At 36.8% G+C, this 21,365-nt stretch overlaps 1 protein-coding gene across 1 annotated transcript in view; it reads left to right on the top strand.

The window, feature by feature from the left end:
• The window catches only part of LOC149796319 (uncharacterized), a 46,110-nt gene that overhangs the window by 12,321 nt on the left and 12,424 nt on the right, over positions 1 to 21,365 (top strand). Inside the window, exon 2 of the mRNA XM_089960208.1 lies at positions 7,658 to 7,735. Within this exon, the coding sequence (XP_089816334.1) occupies positions 7,658 to 7,735 (78 nt within the window). The remainder of the gene's footprint in view (positions 1 to 7,657; positions 7,736 to 21,365) is intronic.

Below are 21,365 nucleotides of genomic sequence, written 5' to 3'. Positions count from 1 at the left end.
CATATAATATGATCAAAGCCATTTAGCACCCGGATGTAGGTTCATGTCGTACACAAACAAAATTATTTATACAGTAAGTGCTTTTTTTCTTTCTTTTTAAAACAATCATCCAACACAGGTAAGAATTTGCTAATCGAAACCAAATCAATTTCTATGATGAATAAGGTTAAGTCAGTCTTCTGCTCTTTCCACGAGAGTCCCTACCCCCAGCTGAATCATTAGTCAGAGTTTAAGCTTGTGGAGGCGAATATCGATTGATCTATTAAGGGAGGAACATCGTGATTGAATATAATTCTTTAATTTAGCATTAAGAAAAGATCATAAAAGGTCTTTAAGTGACAACCCCGTGTTGATATAACAACCCCCTGCTGATGTGACAACCCTAGGATCAGCAACATTTTCGTTTAGAATCAAGTAATTATAAAAAGTCTTTTTGGTAAACCACGTGTCAAAATGACTTCCTATTCAGGAGTAATAGCGATCAATTTATTTTCTATATGGCTGCTGTGGCAGCGATATTAGACATCAGATCAGCACCATTTTTACTTAGGACCAATTCATAACAAGTCTTTTTGTGAAAGTTTCATGTTGATATAACCATCCATTCAAAAGAAGTAGCGGGAAAAGGATTTTCAATATGGCTGCAGTAGCATATTAGACGTAAGATCGGCACCATTTTAATTTGGATAAAGCAGACATGATATGAGAGTCTTTAAATACTAACCCAAGTATGCCCATCCATTTCTTCGGAGAAGTGAATACAAAATGAATAGGATGGTCGCTTAAGTGACTATTTCCGTCTAGGATCAACAAGATCAGGGATGAATGCGTGTATAAAATTACATGGCACCTCTTCAGGTGGTTTAGGAGGAGTATCTATAACAAACTGGTGATAACGGACGGACGGACGGCGGACAAGAGACCAACCCATAAGTTCGTCTGGTGTCTAACCAGCGGAGCTAATAAGGCTTGCACATACGTTAGTGTTTGCAACGTGTCAGGTATTTGTAATCATAATAACGCACACATAGAAGTCAGTGTTTGCAATGTGCTGGATATCTGTAATATTAATAACGCACACACAGAAGTCAGTGTTTGCAATGTGCTGGATATCTGTAATATTAATAACGCACACATAGAAGTCAGTGTTTGCAATGTGCTGGATATCTGTAATATTAATAACGCACACATGTAAGTCAGTGTTTGCAATGTGCTGGATATCTGTAATATTAATAACGCACACATAGAAGTCAGTGTTTGCAATGTGCTGGATATCTGTAATATTAATAACGCACACATAGAAGTCAGTGCTTGAAACGTGCTGGATATCTGTAATATTAATAACGCACACATAGAAGTCAGTGTTTGCAATGTGCTGGATATCTGTAATATTAATAACGCACACATATAAGTCAGTGTTTGCAATGTGCTGGATATCTGTAATATTAATAACGCACACATATAAGTCAGTGTTTGCAATGTGCTGGATATCTGTAATATTAATAACGCACACATATAAGTCAGTGGTTGCAATGTGCTGGATATCTGTAATATTAATAACGCACACATAGAAGTCAGTGCTTGAAACGTGCTGGATATCTGTAATATTAATAACGCACACATAGAAGTCAGTGTTTGCAATGTGCTGGATATCTGTAATATTAATAACGCACACATAGAAGTCAGTGTTTGCAATGTGCTGGATATCTGTAATATTAATAACGCACACATAGAAGTCAGTGTTTGCAATGTGCTGGATATCTGTAATATTTATAACGCACACATAGAAGTCAGTGCTTGAAACGTGCTGGATATCTGTAATATTAATAACGCACACATAGAAGTCAGTGTTTGCAATGTGCTGGATATCTGTAATATTTATAACGCACACATAGAAGTCAGTGCTTGAAACGTGCTGGATATCTGTAATATTAATAACGCACACATAGAAGTCAGTGTTTGCAATGCGCTGGATATCTGTAATATTAATAACGCACACATAGAAGTCAGTGCTTGAAACGTGTTGGATATCTGTAATATTAATAACGCACACATAGAAGTCAGTGTTTGCAATGTGCTGGATATCTGTAATATTAATAACGCACACATAGGAGTCAGTGCTTGAAACGTGCTGGATATCTGTAATATTAATAACGCACACATAGAAGTCAGTGTTTGCAATGTGCTGGATATCTGTAATATTAATAACGCACACATAGAAGTCAGTGCTTGAAACGTGTTGGATATCTGTAATATTAATAACGCACACATAGAAGTCAGTGTTTGCAATGTGCTGGATATCTGTAATATTAATAACGCACACATAGGAGTCAGTGCTTGAAACGTGCTGGATATCTGTAATATTAATAACGCACACATAGAAGTCAGTGTTTGCAATGTGCTGGATATCTGTAATATTAATAACGCACACATAGAAGTCAGTGTTTGCAATGTGCTGGATATCTGTAATATTTATAACGCACACATAGAAGTCAGTGCTTGAAACGTGCTGGATATTTGTAATATTAATAACGCACACGTAGAAGTCAGTGCTTGAAACGTGCTGGATATCTGTAATATTAATAACGCACACATAGAGGTCAGTGCTTGAAACGTGCTGGATATCTGTAATATTAATAACGCACACATAGAAGTCAGTGTTTGCAATGTGCTGGATATCTGTAATATTAATAACGCACACATAGAAGTCAGTGTTTGCAATGTGCTGGATATCTGTAATATTAATAACGCACACATAGAAGTCAGTGTTTGCAATGTGCTGGATATCTGTAATATTTATAACGCACACATAGAAGTCAGTGCTTGAAACGTGCTGGATATTTGTAATATTAATAACGCACACGTAGAAGTCAGTGCTTGAAACGTGCTGGATATCTGTAATATTAATAACGCACACATAGAGGTCAGTGCTTGAAACGTGCTGGATATCTGTAATATTAATAACGCACACATAGAAGTCAGTGTTTGCAATGTGCTGGATATCTGTAATATTAATAACGCACACATAGAAGTCAGTGTTTGCAATGTGCTGGATATCTGTAATATTTATAACGCACACATAGAAGTCAGCGCTTGAAACGTGCTGGATATCTGTAATATTAATAACGCACACATAGAAGTCAGTGTTTGCAATGTGCTGGATATCTGTAATATTAATAACGCACACATAGAAGTCAGTGCTTGAAACGTGTTGGATATCTGTAATATTAATAACGCACACATAGAAGTCAGTGTTTGCAATGTGCTGGATATCTGTAATATTAATAACGCACACATAGAAGTCAGTGCTTGAAACGTGCTGGATATCTGTAATATTAATAACGCACACATAGAAGTCAGTGTTTGCAATGTGCTGGATATCTGTAATATTAATAACGCACACATAGAAGTCAGTGTTTGCAATGTGCTGGATATCTGTAATATTAATAACGCACACATAGAAGTCAGTGCTTGAAACGTGCTGGATATTTGTAATATTAATAACGCACACGTAGAAGTCAGTGCTTGAAACGTGCTGGATATCTGTAATATTAATAACGCACACATAGAGGTCAGTGCTTGAAACGTGCTGGATATCTGTAATATTAATAACGCACACATAGAAGTCAGTGTTTGCAATGTGCTGGATATCTGTAATATTAATAACGCACACATAGAAGTCAGTGTTTGCAATGTGCTGGATATCTGTAATATTAATAACGCACACATAGAAGTCAGTGCTTGAAACGTGCTGGATATCTGTAATATTAATAACGCACACATAGAAGTTAGTGTTTGCAGTGTGCTGGATATCTGTAATATTAATAACGCACACATAGAAGTCAGTGCTTGAAACGTGCTGGATATCTGTAATATTAATAACGCACACATAGAAGTTAGTGTTTGCAGTGTGCTGGATATCTGTAATATTTATAACGCACACATAGAAGTCAATGCTTGAAACGTGCTGGATATCTATAATATTAATAACGCACACGTAGAAGTCAGTGCTTGAAACGTGCTGGATATCTGTAATGTTAATAACGCACACATTGAAGTCGGTGGTTGCAATATGCCATGTATTTGTAATCATAATAATGCATACATAGAAGTCATTCTTTGCAACGTTTTCAGGTATGCATAATATTAATAACGGACACATATAACTCAGTGTTTGCGACATGTCCGGTATTTGTAATATAACGCACAAACAGAGGACACACAGAATCCAGTGTTTGTAACGTGTCAGGTATGTGTAATATTAACAACACACACATATAATCCAGTATCTGCAACGTGTCAGGTGTTTGTAATATTAATAACGCACACACAGATGTCACGTTTTCAACGTGTCAGATATTTGTAATGTTAACGCACACAAACAAGCTTGTATTTGCAAAGTTTTAGATATGTGTAATATTAATAACACACACACCCACACACACACACACACACACACACACACACACACAAGCCAGTGTTTAAAATATATAAGATATTTGTAATATTTATAACATACACATAGACGTCAGTGTTTGCAAATTGTCAAGTATTTTTCTGTTTAAAAATCTAAACTTCTGTATTTATTGTTTTCTTCTGTCCAGAAGGCGCGTCTCATAAGAGGTTATTGAAAATACAGTTTTTTTTATTAAAAAGACACACAAAAACTGGCTTTTAAAAATCAGAAGCAATCAAACAATTTTATTCATATGTACGTATGATGTGAAATTTATTTGAACTTGTTGAATAGTATTGTAAGTTATCAATGATTCTAATAAATGTTAACTCAAATAAAGTAAAGTTTAATACATGTTAAGTCAATAAATTAAGTTTGATACATATTAGGTCAAATAAGCTCGAGTTTAATTCATATTAGGTCAAATCAGTTCGAGTTTAATTCATATTAGGTCAAATCAGCTCGAGTTTAATTCATATTAGGTCAAATAAACTCAAGCTTAAGATTATATTGATTAGATAACGTTAACGACTTTGCGTTACTTAATGACGTTGCTAAATGACGTTGATAAATGACGTTGACGTTGCTAAATGACGTTGCTAAATGACGTTGTTAAGCTTCAGTCCATATAACGTCGTAAGTGCCAGGTTGATCTGGTGAATTTAATTTATAAAGTCGTTAGGTCGTGTATGTAATGATTTGCATCGTGTTGTAAGGGTGTGCGTTGTGCATACATTTAGCTTCGTCCTGGTGTGCGTTATGTGATGATTAGCTGTGTAGTAAGGCTGTGCGTTGTGTGACGATTTAGAGCATATAACATCGTAAAGGTGTGTGCCATGAAATGATTTGTATCATATGACGTGGCAAAGGTGTGCGTTGTGTCATGATTTGTTTTCATACGACGCGGCAATCGTGTGCGTTGTGTGTTGATTTGTATCGTATGACGTGGCAAGGGTGAGCGTCGTGTGATGATTTTGTATGATAGGACGTGGCAATGGCGTGCGTTGTGACATGATTTGCATCATATGACGTACCAAGGGTACGCGTTATATCAATATTTTTGTATTATATGACGTGACAATGGTGAGCTTTGTGTGATGCTTTGCATCATATGACATGGCAAGAGTGCGCGTCATATAAATATTTGTATCATATGATGTGGCATTGGTGAGCGTTGTGTCATGATTTGCATCATATGACGTGGCAAGGGTGTGCGTTGTGTGATGATTTGTATCATATGACGTGGCAAGGGTATGCGTTGTGTCATGATTTGTTTCATATGACGTGGCAAGGGTGTACGTTGTGTGATGATTTGTATCATGTACCATGATTACGTGTCTAATGGATATATACTCGTATAAGTCTATTTATTTATCTAAATCGAGTAGATTACTCCGCCTCCTCATGCTATACAACTAATACAACTAATACTACTATCAGCGTACAATATGGTGGAAGAGAGGGACTAAACCAGGCATTGCTTAAGGTTGTGAAAAGTTCGTAGATTTTAGTTGGAATTGTTGATATAGTCGTTTGTTTTATCGTGGTGTGTTTAGGATTCACGGTACTATTTCAGTTTCCATAGTAAACCTATGCAAATACTATGATATTAAAACTTTAATAAATTAAAATTTTTGAGTGCTCATGATCAAACCTGTATTTATCAGTATAGATGAAACCTGTATGTCAGCTTCTGTGTTTAGGAAAGGATATGAGCCGCTGCATTTTCTGGACCTGCATGTGTTTGAAACATGTGCTTTCAATTCTGCACCAATGAGTCAGGTGCTAATTTTAGTAATGAGTATTCCAAACTCAAGACTGTTAAAGGACTGAAAAATTCCATCAATAAAACAATGTCTCTATTTGTTTTCACTTATAACTATGATAAGCTCTCAAAAGATTCTTTTTCCAACAACATAACTTACATTATTAACCAATCTGGTCAGCCTAACCCATATATACTCAATTTTAGGTTCATCCATCCATTTCCAAGCTGGTTTCCATTTTTCCATATCATTAGTACCGCGTGTCCTTTAAGCCCTTGGCCTAGGCATCCATGCATAATGTTTGGCCAAGGCATCCATACATAATGTTTGGCTTAGGCATCCATACATAATGTTTGGCTTAGGCATCCATGCATAATGTTTGGCCAAGGCATCCATACATAATGTTTGGCCAAGGCATCCATACATAATGTTTGGCTTAGGCATCCATACATAATGTTTGGCCAAGGCATCCATACATAATGTTTGGCTTAGGCATCCATGCATAATGTTTGGCCTAGGCATCCATACATAATGTTTGGCCAAGGCATCCATACATAATGTTTGGCTTAGGCATCCATACATAATGTTTGGCCAAGGCATCCATACATAATGTTTGGCTTAGGCATCCATGCATAATGTTTGGCCTAGGCATCCATACATAATGTTTGGCCAAGGCATCCATACATAATGTTTGGCTTAGGCATCCATACATAATGTTTGGCTTAGGCATCCATACATAATGTTTGGCTTAGGCATCCATACATAATGTTTGGCTTAGGCATCCATACATAATGTTTGGCCAAGGCATCCATACATAATGTTTGGCCAAGGTATCCATACATAATGTTTGGCTTAGGCATCCATACATAATGTTTGGCCAAGGCATCCATACATAATGTTTGGCTTAGGCATCCATGCATAATGTTTGGCCTAGGCATCCATACATAATGTTTGGCCAAGGCATCCATACATAATGTTTGGCCTAGGCATCCATACATAATGTTTGGCCAAGGCATCCATACATAATGTTTGGCTTAGGCATCCATACATAATGTTTGGCCAAGGCATCCATACATAATGTTTGGCCAAGGCATCCATACATAATGTTTGGCCAAGGCATCCATACATAATGTTTGGCTTAGGCATCCATACATAATGTTTGGCTTAGGCATCCATACATAATGTTTGGCTTAGGCATCCGTACATAATGTTTGGCTTAGTCATCCATACATAATGTTTTGCCTAGGCATCCATACATATCGTTAGCACTTAGCAGCGAGAATAAATACAATACAGCATATGGAGTTGAGGAATAAATCGGGTCATCATTTTCATCAAGAAGATTGTGACTCGTAAGTTGAGTTTACGCCATCATATCCTAGTCATTGTATTCTGATGGTAAGCAGCAATGACATGGTTCATTCGTTTTCTTCAGCTTTTGCAGATGGAGCGTCAACCGTTAGCATGGGCACTTCGTTCACCACATCATTGAATAACACCATATCAGTTACAGGTAATGTTACCTTTCTCGTCAATATGTGTATGAATGTCGTTATGTTCGATCGCATGTAGCAGCAGAGAGGGTGAACAGACCATAGAATTCCGACAAAATAAATAAAACAAACAAATAAATCATCTCGTAGAAAGGTCCAGATTTTACAAATGAACTTTCCTTGAGATGTTTATTTTTGCAATGACCGATTGTACTAATAAAACCTCAGTTCGAAATAGTATCTGAAAAAATAAAGTACTCTACGTGTTTATTTATTTCTTGTTTATTTTTTTGACGACCAACGTTGGTAGGTACCCTCTCTGCTGCTATTAATTTACCACCATACCAAGTTTGATGAATATTTTTGAACTCGTTCTCGCTGTCGTTTTTCCTCATCTGTTTCATCTTCATCTGAATCTTCGGAATTTGTTCTATGTTTCAAGTAATATTCAAGTTCTGATGGTGGTTTTTCTATTTTTGGATTTATGTTCTTTCTGTGTTTATAATATATCATCAAACTTCTGTATCGATCTCCACCGCAATTTTTACAAATCTGATATAATCCTCTAACGCCGTTGTTACATCCAACACATCTTCGTGGACCAGCATGAGGGTTTTTCTTTATAAGATAATTATGTTTCTTGCAATATTCTCCACGGCACCTTTTGTTGCATTTATCTGTTGTTCCTTGACGCAGCCACGCACAGTTGTTCATTATATTAATGATATCTGTTTAATTAAATTTAATTTTATCATCACCCCTGTTACCCAAATATTTTATCAATACCCACACGATATCTTGTTCTTGGATCATGTAAATTTATTGTTATAAATCCATGTGGGGTAGCTTGCGCTCGTGAGAAGAAATTTCTGAATTTAATTATATCCATGTCACCACCACACCAAGTTTGATGAATATTTCGCAACGTGTGTGTGTCTACGCCATTAAACACAACTAAAATGTTGCAGTTGTCTCTGATCACTTTTGGTATTTGTGTATATCGTTGAGTAACATAGATCACGTCTGTATTTTTGTGTCTACCTCGGGAAAATATTCTGGCTGGATTTGATTGTTTATCTAGCATCACATCGTCGTATACAACTAAATTATTAATAAATCCGTCTATGGAATCTACGGATGGTGCTTCATCAATATCGGTTATAAACTCTATAACATCATTATCCTCATCCAGTAATCGCGCGTTTTCATTGAAATCTTTAAGTACATCATAACATCGTTGATCATCAACGGATGGTGCTACTAAATACAACTTATCCCATTTCAACCATCTCATTATCAGATTAAGTAATAATTGCGTCTTACCCGATCCAGATGGTCCTATGATAATCATTCTGATGGAGTTCGGTAGCGCAGGATGATGCTTAACTGGCTCTCGTTGCCGAGTTGCTGAGAAATCAATTATATCCATATATGTTATAACATGAATTTATATTGTTTACGCTGTAGAGTTAAAACTCCAACTATTGATTTAGCTACAGTTACAACAAAAAATAAAAAAATAGCGTACGGTGGAAAATGTTCTGTCTGCTGTAGAAAGAAATTTTCATTTTTACCTAATAAGCGGGGTGGTGATATTGCTAATTTGATGTCAAAGTTTCCAGGTGCTCCATGGGCTAAATACAGCGGAGAAAAACATCTACCAGGATATAATTATTGCGGTCCTGGTACCAGACTCGATATCAGGCTCGATAATCAAGATCAACCAAAACCAGGCGAGGAACCAATAAATGCTATTGATCGAGCTTGTCATGCTCATGATGTAGCTTATAAAAGTAAAAGTCTACAAGATAGGCATATTGCAGATGTAAAATTAATTCATTCATTAAATTCTATAAAAAATAAAAATATTAGAGAATCATTAGCTAATTGGTTAGTAAGATCCTCGATGAAAGGTAAATTAGCGATTGGGGCTGGTAATTAATAATGGAATCAATTTATTATTCACCGAGAGGATACTGGAGAGGCAAAGCAGCAATTGGTAAACTCGCTGATGCAGCATCGGTTAAACATTCTACTGCTAAAACGTGGTTATCTAAACAAGCAATATGGCAAATTTATCTACCACGTCCTAAACAAATTCAGTACTCGTATTTCGATGTCAGTGTTCCTAATGAAGTTCATCAAGCTGATATTCTGTTTTTACCGCATGATACTGTGCGTGGAAAAACGTACAAGTACGCGTTAACCGTAGTTGATGTTGCAAGTAGATATAAAGAAGCAGAGCCGCTATCGGCGAAAACATCATCTGAAGTAGCCGATGCGTTTGAACGAATTTATCAACGAGGACTTGGACCACAAGGTGGTGGACCACAAAGTGGTCTACGATGGCCACAGCTACTACAGGTTGATCCTGGTAAGGAATTTCTTGGTCCAGTATCATCGTTGATGAAACAACATAATACCAAAATACGACGAGGTCATACTGCAATTCACCGTGATCAGGCAATTGTTGAGCGATTTAATCGAACACTTGCTGAACGGTTATTTGGATATCAATACGCGAGGGAATTTATTCAGGATAAAAGATCTCGTGAATGGGTTGCAAGATTACCAATCGTGATAGCTGCATTAAATAATGAGATCACACGAACAACCAACATGAAACCCATTAGCGCGGTCACAAAAAAAATATACCAACACAACGGAAAGATGCTGGAAAACAAAAAATATTAGGTGATGTCACAGTCAGATATTTATATGAGCCTGGTGAACTTGAAGGTGGTAGCGCGAGAGCAACTGATCCTATTTGGAGTGTTACCACACACAAAATATCTACCGTGACAAGATCCACTGGAAGAAATGTAGGCGTTTCCAGACCTGCAATCTACAGATTAGATTCTGCTGCTCCTCAACGTGGATTTACACGTGAACAACTACAAATAAATTCCCGCGGATACACAACTACCGCCGCGATCACTCCGGTGATTTCGATCACTTAACTAGCGCCTCTACGTCGATTACACTCAAGACAGGTTAACATGGTATTTTCTCGTGTATGACCGCGACTATTATCTTTTCTATCTACGGTAAATTGTCTTGAATCATTACTCGAATACCGCCATAACATTATACAATTACAACTGATGCAATGATTGTTCTGCTGCTGTTTTAACTCAATAATAAATTCAACATCAAGATCAAAGTCACGTTTATTTTTTTTATCAGATTGTTTGTATCCGATTAATTTTTTTCTTATTATATCATCATCGATGATGTTAAATTTATCAACGATTTCAGGAATTATGATTCTACGTAATTGAGATATATTTCTGACCCTCGATACCGCTAAATAAACTAAATTTGACCACTCGATGCGATCGTCTACAATCCAGACTCGTGTATCAGAAATAGTTAATCCCTGTGACGAGTGGATCGTCATAGCGTATCCCAACACCCATGGAGATTTGTCAGCGCGTAATGCATCTTCGACTACACTGATATCAACGGCGACAATATCATTTAATACGAGATTCTGTTTCCTTGACTCTGTCTGTCCTGGAATATCAACATTAATATTCTGTTTTCGTGTATCTGATGGTCTATAACACAACGGTACGGGTAGTTCTGAATATTGTTCTTTATGTAGCTGAAATAACTGCTGCTGTAAAGCGTCTCTGATTATATTTCTACTTGCTACGATCAAATCGGTGGGTCTCCATGAGTTCAAAAAATCACTCATTGATGTCTCTGAGATCACTCCACGTAATATTTCACACTGAATTTTGTTTGATTGTAATCTGATTAATTTTTTAAACTCCTTCAAATTTGCATCAAGAGCTCTATGATCATCATCTATTTCTTCGTAATAATCAACGAAATTTTTTAACCAATCATGTGGAGATGGTCCAACAAAAGGCGGAGGTTGACCATGATCTCCACACATTATTATGGCGGTATTTTTCGTCAACAACCAATCAAGAAACATTTTTAATGTATCTAATGACACCGTGCATATCTCATCCCAAATAATTATTTTAGGTATATATTTTTCTCCCATCCGTTCAGGAGTCCATGTATCCCCGCGCCATCGGAAGAAACTATGATACGTACACGATTGTACTTGCCGCTGTTTCATCTCACGTGCAAGTCTATGTGTGGGTGTCAGCACGATCATATCTGAATTTCTAAAAACATTAATCGTTCGAGTTGTTTTGCCGCATCCACCAGGTCCATTAAGATATACTGTCTTATATCTGGTTATTGGATCACTCAACGATGGTGCCTTCGACATTTCTGATATTTTATTACCCTCACGATAAACATCTCTCACTGGAACATCTGCTGATTCTGTGTAATTGTGTAATAGTTCCTTTTTTATTCTCCACGAACCCCATCGTTCATCATTACTTGTAAATTTCATAACAGGTTCTAAATATTTACTTGAAATATAAAACGAGTCCGTTGCGACTCTGACTGCGGTCTCAGGAAATCTATTAATCATCGATAATAAATTTATAGAAACATAAGCCAACATGGAAGATCTTAGATGAGTATATTGCGGGGATACGTCATTTATGTAACTAACGATCGTACCTAATTTTGTTCCGTCGGATAAATAAACACTCTCTCGATTTACAAATGTATTTTTCGCCGTTGTATCAGCGATTATAAAATCGTACTCGGCATCATCTAAAATTAATCGTGCGTGATGTCTTTTATAATCATATGCACCACCTTGAGTAAATTTACCTATAATTTTTCTACCGAGATCTTTTGCGGTTTTGAGTTTATTAGGAATATTATCCTTAAACTCGCTGATAACTTCAGAATCTGACATGGGCAACCAAACTTTGGTCTGTGCATGATATGATATAATTGCCTCACTGACCACCAACGATGTCAGTATCGCACAATCTAGCATATATCGCAACAAAACTATAGGTGCCCAACGTTTTTCACAAAAATGTCTGCCAAACCAAACATAACAAATCTTGTGAAGATTTTCGTTAAACTCGAACGATTCAATACAGGCGAATCCAGTCAGATCAAAATCAGGTAATGGTCCATTAATTGCCACTCGCGTCATCTCGTTTGTTGGGTGACCAAATCTTTCAAAGTACGTAGAACAATCTCCGTATCCCAGAAAACTTCCTGGATAACATGCAACCATATCAACCGAAATAACATCATTGTAATTGTATTTGGTATTCCATAATCCGCCATGTCCATATTCGACGCAACTTGCGCGTACGTCCTCGAGTAAATCAAATCGTGTTGGTTTCCATGAATTTCGTTCTCTGGCGAAATGAGCCGCAACAGATGGAACGGTAAAACAATTAGTTAGTAATTTGTCAGTATTTTCCACGTGCTTGCACTGTAAAAACGTCGCAAGATTTTTCATCTCGTCATGGAGGGATTCTGTGCGATATATTTCACCGTTCGGTTTGACAAACTGATCAAATTCACCCTCCTCATTACTTTTGAATAACCATACCGATACAGGATCGGTTTTACTTATTTCGTTGATAAAATCAAACATACTCATATCTGCCACAGATAATTCTGTGGGGTAAAATCTAACAGTTCGATCACGTGGAAATATTGTTACTGCGTTAGTCCATGCGTGCGCGTTATGATCGATAATATTTATTGGAGCTCCTTTCGATTTATATTTCGACTGGTACAGTACTTCTCCCGTTATTGTCGCCACAGTTATTGGAAATTTTAATATTTTTCCTAACTCAGCAACATCTTTTATTGTAGCACCAGTATCCTTAACTGAATCAGCCCACGAGTTTATTTTTTCACGCCTTAAATCAGTTAATCCATTTCCACGCATCGCGTTTGTAAAGTGTTCTATTACTCGTTCAGCTACACAATTTAACCTTGAAAATTTCATCGGCGCTAGTTTATCAACGTTGGGTTTTTTATTTATCTCATAAATTCCATAAATAACCGCCGTTACAGGATATGCTCGCTCATAATACGGTTTATCAATACCAGTCAATAGACCCGGTCTGGAATTTTTACTTAATATGATAGTTTTATTATTACCAAGGACAGGATCATATTTGTCACGGATAATCCAACTATCTGTTTCTGTTAATACAATAAATTTTACTCTGAAGAAATATTTTTGATTGCCCTCGTATTCAGCGATGTAGTTAATGATAGTTGCCGCTCGCTTGTCGTTCATTGTGGCGTCCGTGACAGCGTCCTTGACTCCGTCAGGGCGTATAATCTTGAACGTTGACCATGTATGAGATGCACCATCCGTGTAAAATTCTTTCTTAGCGTCATGAATTTTCGAGATCAAACTTTTATTTTTCGGATCAACCAGATCTCGTACTGGCAATTGAGATAATCTGTCAAGGTTGAATTTATACTTAACAGGCCTAGTTTGGGATAATCTCTCAAACTCGTTCATATAATTAAAACAAATATTTAAATAAAGAAAATTATATATATATATACAATGTCCCAATGTAGATGGTTGATGATCGGCTCAGTAAATCGATGCAACAAATCCTGTAGAAAGGAATTTTGTTGGATGCACTCACAAAACATACGACGAGGAAGTCTAGGACCAATACCATGTCTACGGTGTGGTATTGGAGTGCGAGGAAAGACAGAATTATGTGGAAAGTGTGGCGGGAAACGGTTCAGAGAACTTAAAAGATATTATGACAAAAAAAATAATAGCGGTGAAAACGCTATAAAATCCGTGAGGGATTATATATCAAGATTTCAGACAAACAATGATTTAAACATATAATATTATTATAATGGAGCAAAATATATTTGTCCCACATCCTGTCATAACAAACTATGAATCAAATATTAATGGTATCATCAGGCACCGCAAGTTAAAAAAACCAGTTGGTAATGTTTCTAATACTGGCTATCTTAGATTTACAGTTGGAAAGAGAAGATATCTATGTCATAGACTTACATACGAGTGTCACAAGGGTTTGATCAATGACGGTCTTGTTATTGATCATATTGATGGAAATCCTCAAAACAATAATTTATCCAACCTTCGAGTGACAACTCGAAGCGTGAACTCTGCATGTGGTAATACAGGAAGATGTAAGACAATCGGAAAGAGGGCGGTAATTTCTACAAACATAGAAACCGGTAAAGAAATTATGTTTCAGTCTATGAACGCGGCTGCGACATATTTTGATATTCACTCGCGTTCAGTACAAAGAGTGGCAGATAATATAACCAGATCTGCTCTCTCGAAAGAATATAAACAGAAAATTACATTTCAGTATCAATAACTATCATCACCACATTATTAACTATCATCACCACATTATTAACTATCATCACCACATTGAATTAATTTTTTTAATTTATGTCACAGTAGGTCCTCCATACACTACTGAATTTTTGATTTAAGGGGAGATTACTTTGTAATATATAGTTTTCTTCGTAGATGGTTGGTTTTTTATGATTGTAATTAGTCAGTTTAACTAATTACATCGTATAGTGCCGACGAACCTAACTCATTAGACTCATAAGTATTATTTATGGTTTTTAAATATTTCCCCATCATACAACAGATAATATTATTGATCCGTAGGAAGCTGTGTGTGAAACAGAAACCGTTACTCATTGTAATTGACCTGCAGTTGTGTGTTCACTGAACTTACACTCTGGAAAGTTCTTTGACTGGTGCATTAATGCTACTGTTATTATTGATTTTCGGTCTGCTTAGGAAACTAGCTACAAATACAGAAACTATTATTCAGAAACTGTTATAAATACAGAAACTATTATTCAGAAACTGTTATAAATACAGAAACTGTTATAAATACAGAAACCGCTACAAATACAGAAACTGTTAAATACAGAAACTGTTATGATTCAGAAACCGCTGTTTACTGTAAATATTGGTTCCTTAGCTATATATTAACTTCCGAAACATATGTTCGTAACAATGTTTGATAGCTCGATCAGTATGGTATTGGACTGTGGCGCTCGCGGTCCAGGATCGAATCCCCATGGCTGACAATTTGTCGGTGGTGCGCATAATTGCGATTTTTATAATAGTGGGGGGAACCGCAAGAACCCCTCCGCTCAGCAAATTCACAACCACAATATTGACTGGTTGTTGATACATATTTTCGTATCACCCACTGGATTAATTATTGTGGGTGTGATTTTGCTGAGCGTATATGTTTGTACTGTCCTTAGTTAGTACCGTTTCATTCATAATCTGAGCTCGCTAATACACTCGATAGGGGCTCTTCATTCATTGTATATAACCATTTCATTGTATATAACCATTCATTGTATATATGTTATATGTATATCCTCTAAACTTGGTAGATTGCGGTGGCAAGCTACGAGTTTAATGAGGACTGTGCTGTCCTTAGTTAGTACCGTTTCATTCATAATCTGAGCTCGCTAATACACTCGATAGGGGCTCTTCATTCATTGTATATATGTTATATGTATATCCTCTAAGCTTGGTAGATTGCGGTGGCAAGCTACGAGTTTAATGAGGGTTGTGCTGTCCTCCCTCTTGGGCCTCTAGACCGTTGTTTGGCGGGTTAGGGGCTCTCGTAGAGGGAATATTTGCCTAATGAACTTGGTAGATTGCGGTGGCAAGCTACGAGTTCTTGGCTGTGCTGTCCCTGAAACATCCCGACGAACTCGCTAATACACTCGATAGGTGTTCTAGGGATATTTTTTTTATTTTAAAGATTTATATATTATATAATGAACCATGAAAATATCAATGATGTAATTGTCGCTATTAAAAAATTAAAAAAGATGGAATTAATATATCTGATGAACTTAATCCTGAAAAAATAGTTTCTGACTTTGAGATTTTACAAGAACGTAAAACCATGGGGACACACACACTATCATCTGAATACAGGCTCATGAAACGGATTCAATCGGCAATGTTTCAGTCGCTAGCTACCGTAGAAGATGATCATGTGAAGGAGTTCGTTCCTCTTTCTACCGCCGTAGAAAGAATTAAGTCGTTATTATCCCACGAGTATGAGGCAAAGAAAACGATTAGTACTCGCATAAGACAATTAAGAAAAATAATGTCAGATCGTGAAACGATCCAAAGTAGTAATTCCGAAGATGACTGAGATCTTTGATCAGAAATAATATTTCTGAATTTGATGGGTTAGTAATTTGTTTTTTTTACTGAAATTTAACAAATTTGTACAAATTTCTTAATTTCTGAATTAATTTATTTATTTACTGAATTAATTTATTTATTTTTTTACTAAAATCAAGAAAAATGCACAAATTGCTTGATTCTGACGGGGTAGTTGGTAGTCAAAATCAAAGAAAAATACACGAACTACTTGATTTCTGACGGGGTAGTTGGTAGTCAAAATCAGGAAAATTGAGCAATTTCGTTGTATTTTAGTAAAAAAAAAAATAAAAATCTCAGTAAAAATAATATTATTAATAAATAAAATTAATTTATAATAAATAAAATTTGTTAGGAACAATTTGACAAGGTTAGAACTTTCTTGATTTTGACGGGGTAGTTGGTAGTCAAAATCAAGTAGTTCGTGCATTTTTATGTTTCTGAGGGGGTAGTTGGTAGTCAAAATCAAGTAGTTCGTGCATTTTTATGTTTCTGAGGGGGTAGTTGGTAGTCAAAATCAAGTAATTTGTACAATTTCAGTAAAAATCAGGAAAATTAATAAATATTATTTTTTTTTGTGATAGAAATTTTAATTTTACTTTCATCGACTAGCTTTTTTAGTTTCCTGGGCCGATTAATTTGTACCAAACACAAATTTGTGCCAGTAATATTAATAAAATATTTTTTTAAGTTGATCGAATTTGATTCTGAAGATCTACGACAGAAATCCTTAAGACGGAAGTCTTTACGACAGAAATCCTTCAGACGGAAGTCTTTACGACGGAAGTCCTAGGACTTTACATACAGATTTATTATAAGCTCTTCCTCACGTATGTCAATCAAGCGATTAAGATGGTCTGTGAGTTTAAAATTGATTCGTGTTAACATATTATTGTGACACCGCAAATACACGGGATTAGTTGGTTCTTGCACGATTAAATTTCCAGGGGGAACTTGTGGTGTGAACGTGTACAGGATGTATCCTTGTTGAGCCTGATTTGATCTTCCGAGATCTATTTGATAGCTGCCATCGATTACGTCACAAACCAGATTGACCGCGACCGTCGGTGTTATATTAACGATCCGCGGGGATACGTGTCTTCCGCCGCCATGTGGATCATTATCATGTCTAAGAACAGTTGGAATTGGAATTAATTTTCTCCATGCATCGAGTATTTTAGGAAAAAACTCATCAATGACATCATTGATAGATTTTCTTAACTCGGTTACACTATACCCGGGAAATTTATAATTTGGTACATCGGCTTCTGTTAATTTATATTTTTCTAACCATGCTTTTGCATCAGAATTTTCAGGTGATTCTAAAAGAATAAGCATCTCCTGAACTATTCGGTTATTAATATATTCCATATCTGATATAAGCTGATTTAATATTTCTACACGCGTGATGATTTTTTCACGCGATGACGCTGATATGTCAAAAATATGTTCGTTAAAATATTGATTTAGTTGATCTAGTTGTTTTTTACACTCTTGATTGATTTCCTGAAAATATCTAATAATCGTATCTCGATGAAAACCCAAATGAGGTCCTGTTTCTCCCGGATTTTTAAAAAACCATGCCTCAACTCTACCGAAGAAAACAAAATTGTGTTTTTATAATACGTAGGTGTTCCCCGTATGATGGATTAATTTCATGATATGATTGTCTATCCGTGACATAATCAGACTTTTTTGGTTCTGGTGGTATCGGTGTTATCGGTGGTGATATTTCAGGCCATCCTAGCACGGATCTGATTGAAGATTGATAAATATCAACGGCATAATCAGGCGAGTTTATTTCAACCGTCGAGGACAACGTCGGCTCATGAACGTTTATTGATATTTTTGATTCTTTTCCCGTTATTGATTTTATTCTACGCGCAAATTCCTCACCGATCTCTTCAATCTGGTAACTGCCGGTTGGTATTCCAACAACAACCCAGTCAGGTGTTCCATCGGGTTTGTTGTTGTTAGTAAATACGAGCGAATTATTTGCTGGTGTACCATTAAATGATTTTGATCTGATATTTGGCCAGCTGTAATATACTCGTAATTGTGCTAGTGCTATTTCTTTTACTGGAATTGCAATAGGAAAATTAACACTAAATTCAGGATTAGTTGAACTTACCGAGATCATCGTTATCTTTGGCGGAGTTGTGTTGGTCACGATCTGCTGGAGTAATTCTGTCATTATTGATACTTGTATCTTTAATACCTTCATCGTATATTTTGGTCATCATTGAAAATTCGAAATCAGATATAATTCCATCACTGAGACTCGCTGATAACAACGAGGATAATTTCGAGTATGCTACCGTCGCTGTATGTAATTTTATTTTGTAATGGGATAATTTTTCGTTCGTACAAGTACATATTTTTTTTGTGATGATACCAAGCACACCTGCAATAGTTGTTGCTGCTGAAATACAAACAGTTACAGCTACTGGTGCCATCGTTGTCAACGCTGATAATATTACACCGGTTCCAGCAACAACAGCGGATACTGAATAAACAATCACATCAACGATAACCAATCGTCGTCGATATTTTTTTACTTTTACTGTATATTGATCAACTTGATCTTTTAGCGTCGCCTGCCATTCACGCGCTTGATTGTATCTGTATTGTGCACCGTCCATATATATTTTTATGCCGTAACCAATTGAGGTGTTTCAGCTACAAATTCCAAACACCACCAGAAGGATGTTGCGGTTAATTTCTTATCAGCTGCTTCCAGAATAAATATTTCTTCGGTTCCGATATTTAATACAACAGATACAACCCCGGAAAACCTGTCTGTGGAATGACGCCATGGAAACGTTGTAAATATTTCAAACTTAGCGGCGGAAAACACAGACAGCCTGTACACGCCAGTGACTGTTGCGGTATATTTGATAGTATTATTTTGCTGCGACCATGTTGCAAATCCCGATGATACCGTGCATACGATGTTTGTAATATGCCCGGGAGTTATTGCAGCTGGAATTTTAATCAAATTGGTTTTACTGACAATCTCAGGAATTCCCGCTACGACGTCTTGCTGTGTTTGTTTGATCGTGTCTAGGTCAGTTTTGATATCAACGAGTTTCATGTCAATGGCGCGTGGAGTACCGAAGAATTTATCTATGGTATCATCGGTTTTTTGAAAATTTCTTCGAAATCTTCCAAAAGTTCCTGCGTGAACGTCATACTCAGCCCGTAACGTGGATAATTTACCGTCTACGGTGCCATAGTTGACATCGACGTATTTTTTTGTTGCTGCGTCTTCGTCAGATGTTGGATCTCTTAAAACTACTATTTTGTTCCCGTTCATGCTAAGTTCACCCATCATTGTGTCACCGGTGTTTCTCACGCGATTAGCAACACTTTTTGCAATTTCATTTCTAATTGTTGCTAATGATACACTTGAATCTCTGATTTTGCCGCTGTCAGTAAACACGGGAATATTATCTGTAACTGCACCAAGTACTCGCCGGACTATATCATTCCATTTGATATTGCTGGTTTTTAGTTTACCATATCGATCTTGAAAAATAATAACTTCATCTGGGTCAACTCCAGCAAGGTTCATAATATCAGCGAGGTCATCCTTGGTCGCATACTTTGACAGATCAACGTCGGATTTTATTTTCTTACTAGTAGAAGATCTTCCGTAAATGTCAACCATTATAATAAGATCCGTTGTTTAAAATGCTTTACGCGCAACATATCGGTTGCTTGTATAATCGTGCACGACTTTATGTGGCGGCCTGGATGATTTTGATATTGCGTCGAGTACATTAATTACTTCACGGCCGCATATTGGCGGATCTGTCATTGTTTGTGTGGGTAGCGTTGAATACCAAACTTTGGAACCTCTGGTTGCATGGAGTGGTGCGACATACTTGATAAATTCAACAGGTGGAGCTAACCCGTACGAATCAAAATAAACAATTCCACGCGGATCAACCGCGTATGATACCCAATGAGTACCGGGTCCGGAACGTTTGTCAAGATTAATAATACCTGTTTCTAGTTTGTTTGGTTGTTTCGGTAATTGATCTCGCATAAAAACACCTCTAAAGGCAGATATTTTTAATTTTTTAGCAGCATCAAGTAAATCAAAATTTGATGATGGAACGTTTAACGAAATGATCCTGGAAGCCTTAGGCCTCTCCCCCAACGAGATCCCGGTAATCTTAGACCGCGTCCCTTTTTTTTGTACCCCTTTCCTGTTGCTTTCTTTAGTGCCATTCCAGCGGCTGTTCCAACAGCACCTAACGCGGCCGCTTTTGCTACGGCTGGAGCAGCTGCAGCTATTAATGCCGGAATGGCCGCAAGTAGTGGGAATATACCACCCGTTTTAACCATGTCTTTGATGGCGCTCGGGGAGAGATGGAATTGAACTCCAGTTTTTGATTCTAGGGCTTTATTGAAATGTTTAATCTGATTATTTGTCAACGATAATTTGTTTGGACCACCACTAATATGATCTCGTTTCAGTGATATTTTAGTTCCGCATTTGTTGGCGGTTTTTGATTGAAGCTTTTTTACCTGACCCGGGGTCAGAGTAACATTAA

This window comes from Sinohyriopsis cumingii, chromosome 6 (genome assembly GCF_028554795.1).
Source record: "Sinohyriopsis cumingii isolate HCF-2022 chromosome 6, ASM2855479v2, whole genome shotgun sequence".
NCBI lineage: Eukaryota > Metazoa > Mollusca > Bivalvia > Unionida > Unionidae > Sinohyriopsis > Sinohyriopsis cumingii.
Note: the sequence above shows the minus strand (reverse complement) of the source record. Positions and strands in the feature narration are given on the sequence as shown.